At 52.5% G+C, this 18777-nt stretch overlaps 1 protein-coding gene across 5 annotated transcripts in view; it reads left to right on the top strand.

Moving 5' to 3' along the window:
• The window catches only part of BOC (BOC cell adhesion associated, oncogene regulated), a 57359-nt gene that overhangs the window by 19091 nt on the left and 19491 nt on the right, over positions 1-18777 (top strand). For all 5 annotated transcript variants that reach the window (XM_049824848.1, XM_049824845.1, XM_049824847.1 and 2 more), the window contains exons 2-3: positions 13257-13424; positions 13819-14097. In XM_049824848.1, the coding sequence (XP_049680805.1) occupies positions 13340-13424; positions 13819-14097 (364 nt within the window). In that variant the 5' untranslated portion in view covers positions 13257-13339. The remainder of the gene's footprint in view (positions 1-13256; positions 13425-13818; positions 14098-18777) is intronic.

Below are 18777 nucleotides of genomic sequence, written 5' to 3'. Positions count from 1 at the left end.
GATGGAGGAAAACCTTTGTGGATCCAGTGTTGATGTAAGGCCATAGGTGATCCATTCCTAAAGCCTGCAAGTGCCATTCCCGTGGCTAGACCAGACTGGTGAGGGCAGAATAATACCTGGGCTGAGTCCCCTGGGAGCTTGGGTGTAAAGAGGAGGGATATTTTGTCTGAAACTCTTCCAGAAAGGGACAGTTGCTGGGGGGTGGTGGTGGTGGTGGTGTACGCGTAAATAAATACATAAATACATAAAAGATGAGAAGAAGGAGGATTAGTGTGAATGCACGCCCTCAACGTATGTAATCTCAGCCGAGGTGATGGGGAAGTTGGGTCAGGGTTTCCTGCACTGTGCGGCCCTGGAGCATAGCGTGCATGGGGAATAAGAAACCTTAAGAAAGAAAGGGGGAGAATTGCAAGCCCCAGGAGGTAAAAGTGTATTTATTTTTCACATGTTGCATCAGGACACACTAATTTTGCCTGGGAGGGAGGGCAAGTGCATGCGAAAACGGTCCGGCTTGCTAGGAAAGAGGTAGGGAAGCGTGGTGCCGAATAGCTCGGGAAACGTTGCTGTAGGCCTGTCTCTCCCCTCCGAATCCACGCAGGGCATGAGATCAGCACTCGTACGTGCAGACCCTCCTGCAGGCGTGCGCCAGGGCTTTATAACAGCCACGCTCTCCCCTTGAGGCCGGGGCACCCCCGGCTCCCTGCCCTACCCCCCCTTCTCCCCTTCCCCCTTCTCCTATGTGCTTTTATGCCTTTTGCAAACAGCGTATGCCAAATCCGACTTCACAGCTGGCTCTGCTCCACGTGTTTGTTTTCTATGCCTGCGCCGCCGCTCGCCAGCTCCGCTGCGGCTCAGAGGTGGAGGCGGCGGGGGGAGAGCAGGGGTGGTGGGGAGGGAAACGGGAGCAGGCTGCTGCTTTCCAAGCCCTTATTTGTTTAAAGCTTAAGCCTGTTTGAGAGAGCCTTTTTGGAGTGAGGGGTAAGTGGCAGGGGCGGGATGCAGGGGAGCGGAGAAAGTAAACTGTGCGTCAAGGAAAGCAAACTTTGCAGCTGGAATTGCTGCCGGTGCTTATTGTGTGAAGGGCCTGGGGAGGTGCCTGTGGCTCCGCGCTCGCGCTTTCAACAGGGGTGCGAGTGTAAACAGGCGAGGGCAGGGAGCGGGAAGCCGGCGATGGGTCTGTGCAGTGCCCCATCAGCGTGGGCGCTGCTGCCTGGCAGGCACTGGCCGCAGCTCTCATCAGCATGTCCTAGCAGCTGGCCGGGGCACGGGCAGGTGAGCCTCCCTTCCCAGGCTCTGGGACAGCAGCGTTTTGCCATCCTTCTGTTGTGGAGCATCCCCTTGCCAAGAAGGAGAAACCAGGTGCTGGCCCTGCCCATCTCTGCAGGGCGATGAGAGGTCTTGCTCCATCTTCTGCCCATGTTTGGGTCACCGTCCTCAACTGGACCATCGTTTTTGGAGAGGTATATTGATTGCTGGGATAATAAATGGGGGAAATGATGTGCAGACACAATCTTTAAAATAGCCTGAGATGCAACCATCTCCTGTTCATCTCTGGGGCAGGGGAAGTCTGTCATACATCCCGAGACCCTGCTGCGAGTGTGTCCCCTGTCATTTTTCACCTCGGGGTGGGCCCCATGGGATTTTGGCAGCTGCTGGTCACAGCAGGAACGAGGGCCATGGTTCATCCCGTCTGGGTGCTGGCACTCAGCGCTGAGCCCCCACACCCCACCTAGGCGTTTGCCACCAGACGAAGTGTTTTCTATGGGCAGTCATTTCTGTCCCTTTGTTTTGCTGGCCTCGAGCTTCCTCTTGTGTTTTTTGGAGTAGTGGCATGTCTTCCAGGGAAAATTCACCCCAGCAGAGTCCTAGAGGCTTTTGACCTGCTCCCATAACCAAAATGATTATTGTTAGTGAAAAGCATTTAAGTGACAGCTATGGAGAGTAAAAACTCCCATTTATTCCCAAATTTATAAAAGCAGACCCCCCCCTCCAACTTTAAATACCATCTTCAAAGGACAAGAAAAATGGGCTTGTGCTCTTTTGCATCCCAGCAACAAGTCATTGCTGAAAGGAGTGCAAACGAGAAGGCAGTTTCTCTTTATGGTGGTGATGGGGATGTCTCTAAAGCCAGCCATCTGGGGATTAAACTTTGTATTGACGTTACTGGCGAGTACTTTGTCCTGTCTCTTTTGTATGCTCTTCTGGATTTTGATGTCAACTGTGTTAAACTAGCCTCGTGCTTGTTAATGCAGTTTCTGGGCCTGCTCCCATTGAAGTCATGGCAAAGATCAGGCTGATCTTGGAGGCGGCAGAATCAAGTCCTCCGTTATGATCTTCTGGATGCGTTGTTTTAGCAGGTATTTCTGTTGTGCCGCTGGTGTGTATTTAATATAAGGTCGGTCAGTTTTTTACTGCAGCTGTGGTAGGTGCCCCTGCTCTTCAAATACACACTGGAAGAAGGCTCAAAAGCTAGGAAAGCTACCTAAATCTTTGCTCTGCTCCAGCAGGAAAATTTCCGCAATGCAACTTCCCCCAAGGAAGGCTTAACAGTGTCACTGACGGTTTCTGTGGGCTCTTATGGTTTGTGCTTTTTTTTGTTTGTGCATTTGTTTCACTTGATTATTGTTCCTAATAGGACACAGACAAGATTTTTCTATTGTTCCTAGACAAAGATAACTTTTTTTTCAGTTACTTAAAGGTAGGTTCATGTTTAAGCATATAAGAAGTGGGTTGCTCTCAAAAAGCATCCATAGCTTCCGTCTGTCTGGCTTGTGTTCCACTCTGCGAACAGGAGCTTCCGAGATCTGTTTTGGAGGTGGCCGTAGCCGACAGACATACTGGAACGCTCCCTGCTCCCTGGGCACTCCTGCAGCGCTTCACGCAGATGCTGACCAGTGGTTTTTGTCTGGTATACCCCTCCTCTGTGCTTTGGTTTATATTATATATTATATTATACGGATTCTGCTTTCAGAGAGAGGCCAGCTTCATGTTTGATCTGGTGTTTACCAGCATGAATGGACACTGTGATAATTATTGTCTGTCCTGTTGCAAGCCTGACCCCATCGTGTGACAGAGACAATAAAATGGAGATGGGTCTCTTCAGGGCAGCTCCATGTCACACCTTTGCCATGATTTGTGGCCCTCCTTCCCTGGGGCCCGTTCCTGACCACCGGTCCAGCTGCAGAGAGATTGTAGGGTGATATTAGGTAGTCTAGAATGCGGGATTTATAACGTTGCTGCCAAATCAGTGGCGAAATGCTTGTTTTGATCAACGTGGCAGTGTCCTGCGGTTGGGGGCTGAGGGTTGGCTGGGCATGTGTGCTCCCCGAGAGCTGCTGGGGGAAGCAACGCAGTGCAGAGGTGAGCAAAACCAGCTTTGGAGGAGAGCATCCTGCTCTCCCCGTGGAAAAATGCTGTTTCACTGGGACCAGAGCACACTATGGAAGTGCACCTGTTGGTTAAACTTCTGTCTTAGAGCAGGATGGAGTTTCTGGTGAGAGCAGGAGTGGTTTTCCTGCCATCATGAATAACCCATGTTTAAACAAAGTGGAAGAGTGGCAGCTAGGGAGAGAGAGATTTGCTTGAGATGTGGTGGTCTTAGGTGACAGCCCCTGCTCTGAGGAAGGCAGGGCAAGGACTTGAGCCTGGGCGCACACGTGGCAGGTGAGCTGTGGCATTGCCTGCTTCTTGCCTGCCCAGCCCCTGGAGCAGTGAGGACAAATGCAGTGTAAGGAAATCGGCCACAATCCCAAGTCCCCTGTTTCTTCTTCTTTCTTAACCCCCTCATCTCAATTTAATTTTCCTGCCTCTTCCTTTCTGCCACCTTTATTCCCCACTTTCCTTTGGTATCTCACAGGTCTTTTGCCCAGCATCGCTTTCTCTGCATCTCCTTGGCCTGCCTCCTCTCTGACCTCTCCCTAACCCAAGAGGTGATTAGAACCTCAACCTTAGACTTCAAGTTTTGGGGGTTTTTTTTGGTTGGAAAGGATGAGAAAGGAAAAACAAAAGCAGTGCCCTGGCTAATGTAAACCAGCCACAGGCACATCTGTGCCTGTGGGGTGATGGCTCTGGGTGGGAGATGCTCATCCTCCCCAGCACTGTCCTCCGCTGCATTTGTGACAGGGAGGGGAACAACCTGATACCTGGCTGGCATTGGTGTGGGATTTGGTGCGGTGGAGCCCAGATCAGAGCCAGCAGCATTGCCTGGTGCTCATCACCTGTGCTGCGGGTCCCACAGCATCAGCCCCCAGTGGAGCCATCACCTGGGCTCTCCTTGCCCAGGTGCATGCTCTCCCTCATTCCCAGCTCCTTGCTACATGCTTTGCCTCTCTGTCCAAACAAGAAAAGGTGTAGATAGATGAATTTTGTTACTGCTTGTATCAAACATCCTAAAATGAGTAACCCTTCTAGCCATTGGTGTGAAATCTCTAGGACATGGGATGGTTTTCACTCTGTGTTTAGTATGGCATCTGTCTGCAGCTCTGACTGCATTGGCACTGATCTCTGGCTTTAGTTGTGATGTGAATGATAAAGCAGGTATTGTTTTCATATGGCAAGAGATAGGATGCTTCAGGCAAGTAACACAGTGCAGTAAATCCCCTGCTTCCAGGACTGAAGCTATATTTTCACATCACACTTGTGTCAATGGCTGACCCCTTTCCTGCTGCCTCCTCTGAAGTGTCTCTCCCCACGAAGATGCAACGTTGTCCCATTGCGAAGCCTCAGATAAGTCAGACTTTCTTGCAGCACCATGAGCTGAGTTTGTAGCAGGCGTGGGGCAAACTGAAAATGTTCCAGAGTACATAACTGATCTCCACAAGTGTGTGGCTACGTTGATGTGGTTTTCCGAGGGGATCCTGACCCTTTATCCCAACGCCAACTTCTGCATGAGAGTAGGTTGAGCTGCAACACTGTGTGCACTTGGTCAGGGTCTCTCAGGACCTCGATACCAGCAATTCTGCTGATGCTCTGATATTTGACGTTCAGCCCCCCCCCCCAGATGCACGGCCTGCACCCCTCAGTAAGTGCTGCAGATGTGCACTCCCTTTGGGAGTCCTCAGCTCTTTAAATTAGGATGTTAGCTGGGAGGCTGGAGATTCTACAGGTGGATCAAGGGTGAGAAGGATGGGCAATGCGGAGGAAAAGTTGGTCTAAAGCTACGGCAGCTCTCCCGGGTTGGCACTGAAGTTGGACTGAAAGGTTTTGACCGTTGAGGCATCCTGTCCCAGCCGCACGGGCAGCCCCGGAGATTGCTGCGGGGCTGCTTTCCCCCCTTGTGTGCTTGGGAGAAGGAGCCACGGAGCAGCCAGCAGCTCCGGGCTTGTTGCAGCAACAACATCTGTTTCCTAGGTGCACTTTGTTTCTGAAGAGGCTCTGCAGCACGCTCCATCTGCGCCCTTCTCTTTTTTTCGTTTTTTTTTTTTGTTTTGGGGTTTTTTTTGTCACTTGTGCTGCGTTCGGCAGACAAGGACGGAGGCTCTTAGGGGAGGCGAGCGCTTCCCCGGGAGGACCCTGCGCCAGCCTCCGTGCCAGCGCTGGCTGTCGGGCTCTTTGCACCCGAAGCAGCATTGTCAGCATCTTGACAGCTGGCCGGCTGCATGCTTATTAGTTGCTACTTTCCTCTTGCCCTCCACCTCTCCTTCGCCTCCCTAACCACCTCCACCCTCTCCCTTCCCCCTTCCCGATCCTGCCTGGCCGTCCGGCCCTTTGGGGAGCCCCCAGCCTCTCCAGATTAGAGCTCTCCAGGGACTTGGTCCTTTTGAAAGGAAGAAAGAAAAAAAAGTGGGGGGGGGGGGGGGGAGGGAGGGGGGGAGAAGGAGGGGAGGAAAAAAATTTATTAAAAAAAAAAAAAAAAGAGAGAGAGAGAAAAGAAAGAGGGGGAACAGAAGAATGAAAACAGACCCAAGGGGCAATAGTCCCTCGAGCCATTTCACTGCATTACAATGAATATGGACTCTATTAAGCTCCGTTCTGCCTGTTAGTGTTTCCCAGGGCAACACAGCTCCCATATGGCAAGCATGCAGCAGATTAGGGTAGGCCTCCAGGCTTCATTGAGGGCCCGAGGCTTGACTGGCAGTTGAACCCCATCCTTCCCCCCCCCTCCTCACACTTGACACTGCCTGTGTTTATCTAAAGCAAAAAGGGCCGGGGTGGGAGAAGGGGGCATTTGGGGGGTTATTGTCCCGGGCAATGGGAGAGGGCAGGGAGAGGGATGGGGGGGTGATGAGGGAGGGAGGTGGGATGGAGGAGAAAGGGGGTGTGGGGGGGTGCAGCCCCTCATACATATTCAGGAGGGGTCTTGAATGGGCAGAGGAGAAATAAAGCAGATGGAATTCATGTTAAAGAACAGCCACAATCGCCCTCCAAAAACAAGGAGAGAAAAGCGGGCAGCCTTAAAGGAGCGTAGGGAGCAGCGTTTATCCAATTAGCAGGGTTGTCAAATTGAATTTACTCAGAATGCAGGGGGAAGCTGGGGGGGGGGGGAAGGAGGGAAATTAAGTGTCTAGGGCATGGGGGGAGCACGATATTGAAGAAAGGACGCGGGTTTTCTTTCTTTCTTACTCTTTAGCCTTGTCTTTTCAAGGGCTGGAGCTGTTTTCGGGGCGCGCCCAGGGGCAGCGAGAGCCGGCATGCATACTCTGTTTTAGCACGGGGCTCCTCTCCCGGTAGCTGCAGAAAAAGGGAGGCGTATCCCATGGGGAAAGGCCATCCTCGCATCCCTGGCCTGCCTGGGACCACCGTGCCGCATGCATCGGCCGAGGCAAGCCACGCTCACTGCGGTGCCACAGCCTTGGTGACACCGGGGAGCCCGTGGCCGGCACGAAGGTGGCGTTTTTGTTCTTCGAGCGGCCTCATGCTTCCCAGCTGAGGAAACGCCAATGTGAAGGGGTTCGCTGGGGCTCAGCGAAGTCGGCCTGATCAATGCCCGCGGGAAAGTGGCGCGCATTTCAGAGGAACCGTTGGATGGAGAGGTGCCAGAAACTGCAGGTGTTGGGTCTTCAGGGGTGCAAGCAAAAGTCAGATGGGCGATGAGAAGGCTTTGCATCCTGTTGCTAGTTCAAAGGCAGCACGCCCAGTCCATCCATCCCCCCGTCCCCGTCCCCCCCCGTCCCCCCCCAACACCACCCCCCCCACCCCCCCCCCGGTGATACCACAGGCTGTTGTGGAAAGGAGATGGCCAGAGCAGTAGCTTTGTCTTGAGGAAGACGAAAAAAGTCACAAAGATCACTGTGTGTTTAGTTTGGTTCGTTGGTGGTTTGGTTTGCGTGAGCAGTTGCTGTTCATGGGACAAGAACTGTCTTACCTGCAAGTTTAGTTTATTTTTTAGAGAGGTGTCTATTGCCACTGAATTGCTCAGGACTTGCTTGGAGAAAATCTGTGGTTCTTTCTTTTTAGGGTCACCCAGTGCCCAAGCGCAATTTGTAGTTTGCAGGTGAACTTGCTCATCTGCATGGTGGGGGTGCCACGCCAGGTTTTGTTCTGGATATTTTCCTTCTCCCAACTAGGAGCGTGAATTTATCCCAGGCTTTCTCTGTTGTGGCTTCTTGATGGACTTGCTGAGCTCACAAGTAGCCTGTAAGAGAGTCTTTTTTGCCTAATCACTTTAAAAAAGGGGGGGGGGGGGGGGACGGGACACACGACTCCTCACACAGTTAATCAAGGGCTATGTTAACAGAGCTAATGCACTCTGAAGTCAGGAGCTTTCAGCACTACAGAGGGAAGCAGGCAAGCTTTTATCCCTGTTTGCACATACACTGTGCTACCTCCTTGACTTTAAACGTGGTGGTGTAAAGTTGGATGCTGCCTCTCTCTGCTCCCTCCTGACACCACTCGCTTCCCATTTGGGATCCTGCCTCTCCCTACAGCATGGTAACCCTCATCCCTGTTGGATGCCCATGCTCTTACATGGGAGGGGGAGCATGTATCCTGCTGCAGACCTCTCCTTTTCCAAACCCTTTCAGAGGTAGCGTGTATAACTTAACGGTGTGAAATTAGTACTTTGGAGTGGGGATGGGGGCTGGTAGAGGTTAATTTTGCCCTCTGGGATGTTACTGTTTGATGGTTTGGGGAGAAACAGTCAGGGGTGCTGATGTTGCCGTCCATGCCCAGGAATCATGTGGGGACTTTGCAGCTGACCTTCTCAGGTGTGTTTACCTGGAGAGTATTTTTTCAGCTAAAGGATTATACAGTTGTATGGTGGCTTTTTTCAGACAGGTTGCAAAAGATTTGGGATCCAAGAACAACTTGCCTGATGGGATGGAGGTCCCAGTCAGAGAGTTTTTGATTTCCAGCCCTGCCACTGCTTTACTGTATAACCTTGGGCCAGGTTGGCTTCCTCTTCTAGCCCTCAGGTTCCCTCATTTGTAACGCAAAGGGGTACTGTGGCTCTTTTCTCTTTTACATTTTCTTCTTCAGTGCTTTAAGCTCTATGGAACAACAAAAAGAACACTGTTTTTTATTAAAAACTAATGATTACAAGTAAAACTGTCACACTGTACTGCGTAAGACATTGCTTTTTCTCAAGAGCTTAAGTCTCAATGTATAAAGCAGAGAACTGGGAGTATCATTGTCCCTACTTGACCTGTTGGAAATGGAGACCAGTTGCAGTGAATTCTCTGGAGTCACCCAGGGTGTGCCCAGCTGGTAGCCGGACCTGAGTTGCTGCAGCTTTTGCCTTAGTGCAAAGCAGCCCCTTCGCTTTCCTGCCATTCCTCCCCTGCGTGAAGAGGTGCTCAGGGTCTGGCCGCCTGACACAACCCCAAACCGTCCTCATGTGCATGGGTGAGTTTTCCCCGTCTCCCAGTCTGCCTCTGCGTTTCCCCCCCCTGCCTGCCTGCGGACCTGGGGTGTGTGGTGCAGGGATGCTGCCCCGGAGCCGGGGCAGAGGCTGGTTCCTATTTGGGAGCCTTGTAAATAGAGACAGCGTGGCAGTAACAAGGGCTGTGGCCGGCCCTTGTTAAGCAGGAGGGGGCTTGGGGCTGTGAGCAGCATTTCCTCAGTAAAACCTTCAGTTTCTAATCAGCAAACACCTCTCCCGCTGCCTGCGCTTAATTCAGATCCCTTTTTCCTTTCGAGCTTTATCACCACCCCCGCACACACGCGCGCCTTTCTTCCCTTTTATATCTTCACCTCTGGTTTTTCTTTCTCGCTCCCCTCCCTTTGCAGTGCCCTCCATCACTGTGGCACAGCTGGGGCTGTACGCAGGGGCTCGGTGGGCTTAGGTGTGTGGTGGGAAGCCGAGCCGACAGATTTTACACCCCCACCACCCCTCCATATATGATGAAGCTCTCGTTAATTTTGTTCTCCTAATGGCCCCTCCTTTGATTTACTGGGCTGTCTGAAAGGGACTTAGACAGGAAATTGTTATTTTAACCTGGCAGGAAAGAATTAAAAATAAATAAACAAACAATTTTTGTTTTCCCTCCCCCCCTGGACCTCTTTAAATTACTTTAACTCTTTCTTTTCCCAGGTAGCAATTAAGCAGGAGCTGTCGAGGCTGGTGGTGTCGGTGGCTGCAGAAGTATTGGCAACCAGGGGTATCTCGTAGCATACCTGCCTTGGGGAGAGGAGGCAGCAGAGCAGGACACTGTCACGCAGCAGCCCTGCGGCTCCTGGCACAGCCCCCTGCCCGGGACCACTGCCTCTGGGAAGGCAACCGGAGCGCCTGGGGCCTCCTCCGCTCCCCACCTCTGCTGCCTCTCCCACTGCAGCCCACTCTGACAGTGCTCGCAGGGACACCGGGCAGATCGAAAGCTGCCTGATTAATAAAGTTCCTCGCTTTGCACTACTGCAGGCTGCTTAAGGGCAGCATTTTCAAAAGAGGTCAGCTCCCATTTAGGCATCGAAATAAGTTGGTTGCCTATTCAGGAGAGCTCAGCATGTCAAGAACTGAATGCTTTTGAAAATCTGGCTTCAATTGTGGAAGCTGAGAATTTCGAAATCTGGCCCTGGATCCTAATAGTTCTTTTGGAATTGATGTTTTCATTCATTTTCCTCATTATTTTTATGCTGGCCATTTACTTTTTGTACTTCACTCAGCTGTGAAAGAAATGGCCACATGTCCCTATTTAGAGCTCATATTCTGCCTGGAGGTTTGGGGAGGTACCATGCACTTGTTGCAACACACCTTCTCTCTTCAGTCTCTGCTCAATACCGTTCAATCTGCCCAGTGCCGCAGCCAAATTTTTTGATCTCCCTTTTTTTCTCCACACCTATTGCCCTTCATCTTTTTACAGACCTGGGGGCAGCCAGTTTAGTCGTTGCATCGATGTGCCTGGGTGGTCCTAGCTCTCGAAGGGTCCGTTACACGTTTCTGCGCCTTTGGCTTTGCCATTCTGGCCAGAGGCTCTGCGCGACGCAGAGCTGCAGGGAGGTCTGGATGGGAACATCTTTGCCTACCCCCTCCCCCAGCATGGGCTCCAAGGAGCAACTCCGTCCAATGTTTTTCCATCCTGCTGCCAAACCCATCCAGATAGGGGGGATGAGTCAGCTTTGCTGTGTAGGCTTCCAGCACTGAGGACCAAGAGACATTAAGTCTTACCCCAAAATGTTTCTTCTATGTTGGTGGAAGGCTTTCTACCTCCAGCAAACCTTATGGAGTGAGGTGTTTTTAAGCCTAAATTAACTCGAACATCTTTTCCAGATGAGTGTAATTAGTGGCACATCAACTTGCACATCGGCAATGGTGTCAACAGTGCATGTTTTGGTACGGATAGACCTCGGGCGCTTTTACGGCTGTGGTCAGTGGTGGTTTGCCCAAGATGGCTGTGGCATAATGAAGGGTGCTTTGGGTGCTGTCTTGCATGGAGAAATGAACTTGAGTAACTCAGATGGTCTCCAAGTTAATAGCTAAAGGATCTCGTACAACAGCGTGTGCTGGTTGATGGAGGAAACTCTTCAAAGACAAATTGTTGAGACTTTCTTCTCTCCTTGGGTTCGGTGGGTGAATACCAGGAAGGGTGAGGTGCGTGGCGGGGGGAAGTTGCTGTCTTGTCACTTTGGTGCTGGAGGTTACCCACAGAGGATTTTCACGTGTAACGGGGCTGAGTGCTGCAGTAGCTAGAGTGTGAGTCTAGCTGATCTTTCTGGTTGCCTTCAGAGTATGCCCAGCCTGATGCCCAACGGACGAGCTCCGTCCATGCTCCTGCTGCCTGGAAGCCACGTTGGGCCATGCCGAGCTTGACCTAATTGACCCTGCCTCTCAGCAGGGCTTGTCATCTTGGCCTCACGGCCACAGTGACTGCCTGGCTCCCAGGAAAGAGCTGCCTTGCCTTGAGCCTGCTCGGCAGGCCAGCTGAGTGAGCTGACATCGGCCTGCGAAGTGCCACGTAAAGATGCTCTTCTGTGGCATTTGCAAAGCTCTAGCTGCAGGTTGCTTTCCTGGGTGTTGCTTCCTTTTGAAATCGTCAGCTCAGAGGAGGCTTTTCTTTTTCTTATCTCTTCTTAACTTTATACGAATGCCAATGACTTCTTCCCCAAGTGATGCTCTGGGGCGTGGTGAGGAGAAAGGAGACAGCTTGTGAGGCTGTCAGAGGGACAGCCTGATTTGCAGAGATGCATGCAAGCCAGGTAGCTGGATTCTTGCTGTCACAATGTGGACCTTGGCATGACTGGCCATGGACATTGCCCTGTACTGTGCTCTTGCACTTCTGCTGTCACCAGAGGCCAGGCAAAATCATCTGAGAGCAGCTTGGTGAGATTTCCCTAAGTGCTGTGGTTCCCTGCTAGCAGTAATCAGCCTTGCCTTGAACAACTCACAGAGCATCTCATGGGGAGTCTGTGGGCAGTCCTTACTTCAGGAGTTAGGAGGTTTAATTTTAGAGGTTATGCTTGAAGGAACACATTCCCCCTTTTTGACTGAGATGGTTATGGAAAGGACATGCTCGAACAGGTGATGGCTTGAGCAGTGACCATGGTGGAAGTAAGAAATATTGCTCTGCAGAGTCCAGGTGCTCTTGAGGATGGTGGTTGCAGCTAATAAGCTTCTTGTGTATCTGCAGGGGGAGCAGGCAATATAAGTGCTGTTTGGGCTGGCTGCCATGCCTGGTTTGGTCTTGGGTTTCTCCCCTGCCAATGTAGACACGCCACAGGAGCAATTCTGAAATGCTGTTCAGAGTCTCGGGTCATCTTAGTGCTGCAGCTGGAGGGAGCTCAAAATCCCGTAGCTGCGTTACAATGTCCGTAGAGGGAATTCTTTTCTTAACTTCAGCCCTTTGCCCGTGGTTGAAGCTGAACTCGGTCTGACATCGGAGGTGTCTCTTGGCGCAGCCACGTAGATCTTTAATCCCCCTGACCAGGCTTGTCTGCTTTAGCATCTGTTTGTGACAGTCTCTGCAAAACAGCTGCTGCAGCGTGCAGCTCTTCACAGCAACCTGGGTTGCGATGGGTGGCCTTGGGCTTCAAGTTTTTGGGAGATTGTTGATGCTTTTGAATATGAACCTGGTGGTTTGTCCAGACAGGGTAATTCAACTCAAAATAGGTAGTGTGTTTAATGCAGAACAGTTAATCTGAAATTTTTCCATAGATTGGGTCTCTTAGTTTAGAATAAAGGTGCATTATGCCAAATGAGTATAATCTGCCCTGACCTCACTGCACTGAACTGAAACAAATTTAGAACTGGGCATTTCTTTTCTCCTGAAAAAGTGTCCCCTCTACTTCAGAACAGTTCCTTCCAGAGATGCCCTGAAAAACTTTTACATCTCATAAGGACTCCCATCTGGATTGAGACATAGGTATGCCCAGTAGCAACATGGCCAGTGTCTCGGGAAGAGACTGAAACTGCAGGATCACCTCTGCCTTCATGTAGCTTAGGACTTCTACTACTCACTGACTTTTGTGTTCAAGCTAGAATATATTCCAGACACAGCCAAGAAGTGGCAGCAACGGTTAGCGAATATCTCCAGTGACACTTTGTTGGAAATGTTTGTGTTTTGCTCCTGAAAATTGCCTGGTGTGCATTGCTGGCACAGTACAGGCATTCACTGCACCAAGGCTGAAACAGGGAAGGGGGGTATGTGTCTGTGTGCACACATGTAGATTTGTACTGAGAGCTGAGGATGGGATGTCTTGAGAGACTCACAACCATGCTTGGGGGAGAGGCTGGAGAAGAGAAGGGCTTGCGTCAGTGTCTGTAGCCTCCTCAGGCCACTGGCTCGATGAATCCCTGACGGTTTAGGGATGTTGGTAGAGAAGCCAGGCAGGGCTGGAATGCAGAGGCAAATTGGAGGGTTTCATCCATCATGTCTCGTCATCCGCAGGAATCTGCTGCTGCACATCCACTGCATCCCCTGAGGCAGCTTATGGGACCCTTCCCTGGGCGCCCCAGGACACACCGCATGGGATGGCAATGACACGTGGAAAGAAGAGACCCATGTCCCCCATCCATTGCCTCATCCTCGCAGCTGCTAGCTGTTTTGCCAAACTGAGTGAGTTTCTGTTCTTACCCATTTGTTCCATTTTGTTTATGTTTTGCCTTGATGCTGTTTAGCATAGCCATGCCTCAAGCACAAAGTGGTTTCCTCTCTCTGCTGCTTCCTCAGTAGCCTTGACCACAGGTCTAGGTTCAAACACTCCTGCAGAGGAGAAGGCGATATAGTCGGAGTTGGACATCTCTTGTCTAGTGGTGCCAAGAAGAAATGGGGCTGGTGTGTATCTCCAAGCACGAGGGTGGGTGTGTGGGGAGCTAAGGGGAAGGTGCAGCACAAGCAGAAGCAATGGGGAATGCAAAATGTACCAGCACTGCAGTTTTTTCCTCTGTCCTTTCTTTTGCTGAGTCTCGCAGAGCTTTCTTATTCCCATTTATTTTTTCCCTCTGTGCAGGTGAATCTCTGCAGGTCACAGTGCAGCCTGCCTCCATTGTCCAAAAGCTCGGGGGCCCAGTCAGCCTGGGGTGTATGGTGGACCCTCCCAGAGTGAACCTCACGTGGAGACTGAACGGGAAGGAGCTGGCTGGATCGGACGAGGTGCTGGGTATCCACATCGAGCGAGGGAAACTTGTCATCACGGCTCTCAACAACCACACTGTGGGGCGATACCAGTGCATCGCCCGTGTGCCCGAAGGAGTCGTTGCCAGTGTCCCTGCAGTGGTCACGTTAGCTAGTGAGTAGCTTTAGTCCTCTGCCATCCCCTGCATTGCTTGGTCCATCACTCATGCATCTCGAGAGGCTCATCCACGCTCACGTGTTCACGCTGGCGTCAAGGGAGGGCTCCTTAGCTTAGGCCGTTTTGTAGTATTTTTGATCGTGGACTGGCTGTCATGTTGAGACCCAGCCATGACCCAAGCAAGTCCTGTGTGGTAGGCTGCAGACCTGTCCTGCAGTGACAGTTCTTGGAAGACCACAAAGAGCAGGGACTACCCGAGTGATGGGGTTTGTGTGCACGGTTGGTTTCCTGACTGTCATGTTGCCTCATCTGGTTGCTGACTTCTTGATTTTGGTAACCAAAAAGTACCTGCTGGTGCTGATGGCCAAACTGCTGCCTGGGCTGCTGCAGGGCTGTTGCCAGCGCTGGGTCAGTGTGTGCTAAGTTTTACTGCCTTCCTGACCCACAGAAAGAGAAGTCCCTTGCTCTACTTGTGCTATGATGGGACCTGCACTTTTTTGTGTTGCCCCTGGGTTCATCATAGCCAAAGTACCAGCCCCCACACTCACACTAAGGAAAGGTTAGTCTGGTTGTGCTGAGGGGGTGCTCCTGAGCACCTGCGTTAAGTGGCTGGCAGTCCTCTGTGTGCTATTGGGAAGATCCTTTGCCAAAAGGGAAGGTGAGGGAGAGGGATGGTGGGAGAACGGTTGCATGGAGATCTTGAAGGCAGAGACCGTGCTGTCCTCGTTTGGTAACGCAGGCGCAGAAGTCGACAGGAGGCGGGTGCAGGAGAGCAGAGTATCTAAAAGCACTCGTAACAAGGTTTTTGTCTTTAAAGGGCAGGAGGCTGTATTCATTACCACTGCCGTGGTCCCTGGGGGGGCATGCTCCCCCTTTCCAGGGCTTTGTCCTCTTCCTATAAGGTTGCAATGGCATAGCAGCAAAGAGCCACCTTTTTTCTGAGCCATAGCTCTGAGTGAGGGACCTTGCTCCTATCTCTGAGCTTACATACTCCTCACTGCTGCCCTCTGGCATTCGTGACAGACCAAGGAGATGTGTGTGCATGGGAGGGGATGTCTTAGAGTGGGGAACTTCTTTCAGGCACCTAGTTTTGGCCAGATGTTCTGCTCAAATGTGATAAAGTGCTGTATTTGGATGCATCTGAGAAAGGGCAACCCAGGCCTGCTTGGAGATGGTGGGGGGGCTCAGTGTGGACCACCCTTGTTTAGGCAATGGAGATTCTGATCTTCTCAGAGACCTGTGCAGTTTTTGGTGGAGCAAGTGTGTGCTGAGGAGACCGCCATCCCCTGGCAGTGACAGCCCCTGGGTGTGGAAGGGGCTTCATCTTTCCAGCAAGGGGGAGTTTGGGGCTAAGTCTTAAGAAAATGAAGAAGTGAAGATGTTTGTGCAGTGTGGGGGCTGGCTTTGCTCTGAAGCCAAGAGCTATTGGCTTGTCACTGATACATTAATCAGGAGTGAAATGTTTAGGCCAGGCTGGGTGGGAGGAGGAGGCGAGGGAAAGTGAGGGGAGAGTTGCTGAGCTCTGAAGCGGGGTGGGAGGGGGTTGTCACGGGGCCGAATCTGTCGGGGGATTTGGCCTGAGCCCCATGCCGAGATTAAGTTTCGGAGAACACATTCCAGAGCAGAAAGGGGGCTGTGTGTGCTGGTGGCCTGATAGAGGGAAGGAGAGGAGGGGAGAGGTGGATGGGATTACCAAGGGCATGGTTTGCATTTAGGAGAGCAGGGTGTGCAGAGCTCCTCAGTCTGATCGGTTCCCTCTTAGGCTGATCCCCTTTTGTTTTTTTCCCCTCGCCCCAACCCACCACCACCAGCTCTGTCTCCTGGGACAAAGCATGGCTGTTTGACCTATCTGTCTGCTTTGGTCTAGCATCAGTGGTGGACGGGAGACAGATCCCAGAGCACCAGAAGTTCCCTCAGGACAAATCAAAGCCACAACCGAAGCAGTCCACCAGCCCTTTGCAGGAGGCAAATCACCTTCACTTACCCGATTGTAACTGAGGGAGTGGGTGAAAAAGAGGGGGACTCACCCGTTGCTGTGGTCCCTGCCATGGCAAAGGCACTACCACTGAGGGGAGGTCAGGAGCACCATTCAGTGGAGCTCGCAAAACTGGAGCCAGATGTTGGATGAACAAGCAACTAAACCATCGTGGAGCCCCCTTGTGCTGCGCTGCATAGGTCCCTTGTCCTTGAGGGGAGCTGGGGATGGCAGAGGCCATGTCCCACACACCCGGATAGCTTCGGCAATAGAGAACCCCCAGGTGGGGAAGACTTGGCAGTCAACGCGTGAAGAGGGAGAGAGGGCAGCCCAGGAAAGACGTGGGGCTGAAGGTGTAAGAGGGAAACCTTCTGGAGGGGTTCAAATAACCAGTTTCATGTTGGCGAGCTGGAGGCTGCTTGCAACAGTGACTTTGCAGTGATCTGAAATAACAGGGGGCACCGATTTGTGGTGGAACTGAGTTTGAAAGGTATGGTAGCAGATGTGCCACAGGCTCTCACTCCTGCTCCAGACTTCTTCTACAGGGCTTGCTCTGAGCTGGTTCAGTGGAGACCATGGTCCTGGGGGTGGAGAGGGAAGCCCCTGGCAGGTTGGCATTGCAGTTGATACATCTCTTCCAGATCACCTGCTGGGCTGAAAGAAAACCCTCTGAAAGTCTTAGCACCATCCAAAAGTTACTTTGAGGGGCCAGGGGGAGAGTGAAACTAGAACATGAATGAAAGCAGCAGAGGGGGGTGTGGAAATATTTTCAAGGTTTAGGTTTATTTTGGAAGAGGACCTGGAGTCATTGGAAAAAGTGTCTTGCACGTTTCGAGGGGTGTAGGTAACATCATCTGGCCAACTTTTAGGCTATTTCCACTCCTTTCTCTCCACCTCCTGTGGAGGAAACACCCTCAAGTGCCCCAGGCTGTGCCTGCCTGGTGCCTCAGGGCCTCCTTGTGCTTTGCTGACAGTCAGCAGGCAGATAACCATCACTGCAGTGCTGGCAGCCACAGCATAGCCTTGGGACCTCCATCTCCATTTCTGCTCTCCCTGGCTCAGAGGACTGGTTGAAACTAGCATTTAATTCCTCCAGCAGAGATAAAATAGCTATTGTATAGCCGAGAGGCGGAGGGAGGGATTTGCAGAAAGGGGAAGACTTCTTAAAGTAACAAAAGGAGCAGCGCTTCAGGCATTACTTGGGCACTTTTGAGTCCAGTTAGAGCTGACCTGGTGCTCCATGATCCCACACTCAATCTTGGCAGTCTGTGACACGTTGGTGCAGATATATACCTTCCGATTGCTGCCGGCCTGGCTGTGCTGTGCAAGGTCAGCCCTGTGTGGCCCGGAGGCAGCCCTTCAGCCTGGCTGAGAGCTGCAAGGAAGAGAAAGGCATTTTCTGTGCCTGCTTCCAGGTAGCAAAGTTGCCATCACACCAGAAGCCCCGGTCCAGTCCATCTCCTGGGTGGAGATGCTATATGAAGAAGGTACAGCTGCAGCAGGCTCTGGTGGGGCCAGATAAATCCACCAGGGACACGAACACAGGGCTGTGGGCTGGTCCTGCGACTGCAAAAGGCTCGGAAGGTCGAGAGCCCTTGGTGTGGCTCACAGGGCAGCTGAAGTGCAGGGCTGGAGCAAAGCCGGCGGGCAGAGGTGGTGAAAGCCATGCAACAACCAGCATTTAGCTGCGTGCGTGGAAAATCAGTGCAGTAAGCACAGCAGCAAGCCTGACCTAGACATGACATTTAAAAACAAAACAAAAAAAAAATACATGAGGGGTGCAGCAAAGGAACTCCACCTGCTCCAGCGTATCCCCTGTGGTCTGGGACAAGAGGAGTGCAGGGTGCCTGTGTCCTGGGGATGCTGTGGGATAGGGGAGGCTCGTTGCCCCATGGCCCTCCATCAGCACCATCGGGCCTCGGCACGCAGCGCTCGTGGGCAGTGACCCTGCTCCGGGTCGGGCTGGGCATCCCCCAGGAATTTGCAGCTGCTTTCCGAAGACAGCCTCATTCATTTTCCTCCACCCTGGCCTCTCCTCGGATGGCTCCCCGGAGGCGATGGAGGGAGGGAAGGGGGTGACTGCGTGTTGGAAAAGCATTTGCTGATCAGGCACGGCGGGCTCTGGCCCCGGGGGCAGAGGTGGCGTGAGGAGGGGGGAGAAGGAAAACACAGGTGGTGTTTGGCAAGCCGGTGGAGCTGTGGCATGAGGGCTGTGAGGTGGGCTGGGGGAGATGTGGGGGAGTGGGGCTGGGGCATGGTGAGGCGGGGGGATGCGCTCAGGGGTCTGTGAGCAGGCGGGAGGCTGGGGGGCTGCCCCGGGAGGGGGCTGGTGGTGCCGGTGCTGGTGACCGGGCTGCCGTGGTGCCGGATGGACGGACGGAGGGTGAGAGCTGTAATGCCAGGCTGCTCTGGCAGCCGAGGGGGAATTAGTGGAAGAAGGTGCCTGCCCCTAGGCTGTGAGGGACTCTCGTCCCTGCCCGTTGCCCTTCTTGGGGTCCCTCTCTTACCCTTCCCTACGGCAGGGAGGACTCTCACCTGGAGGGCTGGTATTTTATTTACTACTGCTTCTTCTAGAACGTTATTTACGGTCTCCCATTCATTTAATCCTGTCTGTCTCGCCTGCCTTGTTGCTTGGCCCCCGGCCCTGGGATTCAGCTGGTTTCCCTCCCCGATGACAGTGGCGCAGCTAGCCGCAGAGCTGA

Source organism: Accipiter gentilis, chromosome 21 (assembly GCF_929443795.1).
Source record: "Accipiter gentilis chromosome 21, bAccGen1.1, whole genome shotgun sequence".
Lineage (NCBI taxonomy): Eukaryota > Metazoa > Chordata > Aves > Accipitriformes > Accipitridae > Astur > Astur gentilis.
Note: the sequence above shows the minus strand (reverse complement) of the source record. Positions and strands in the feature narration are given on the sequence as shown.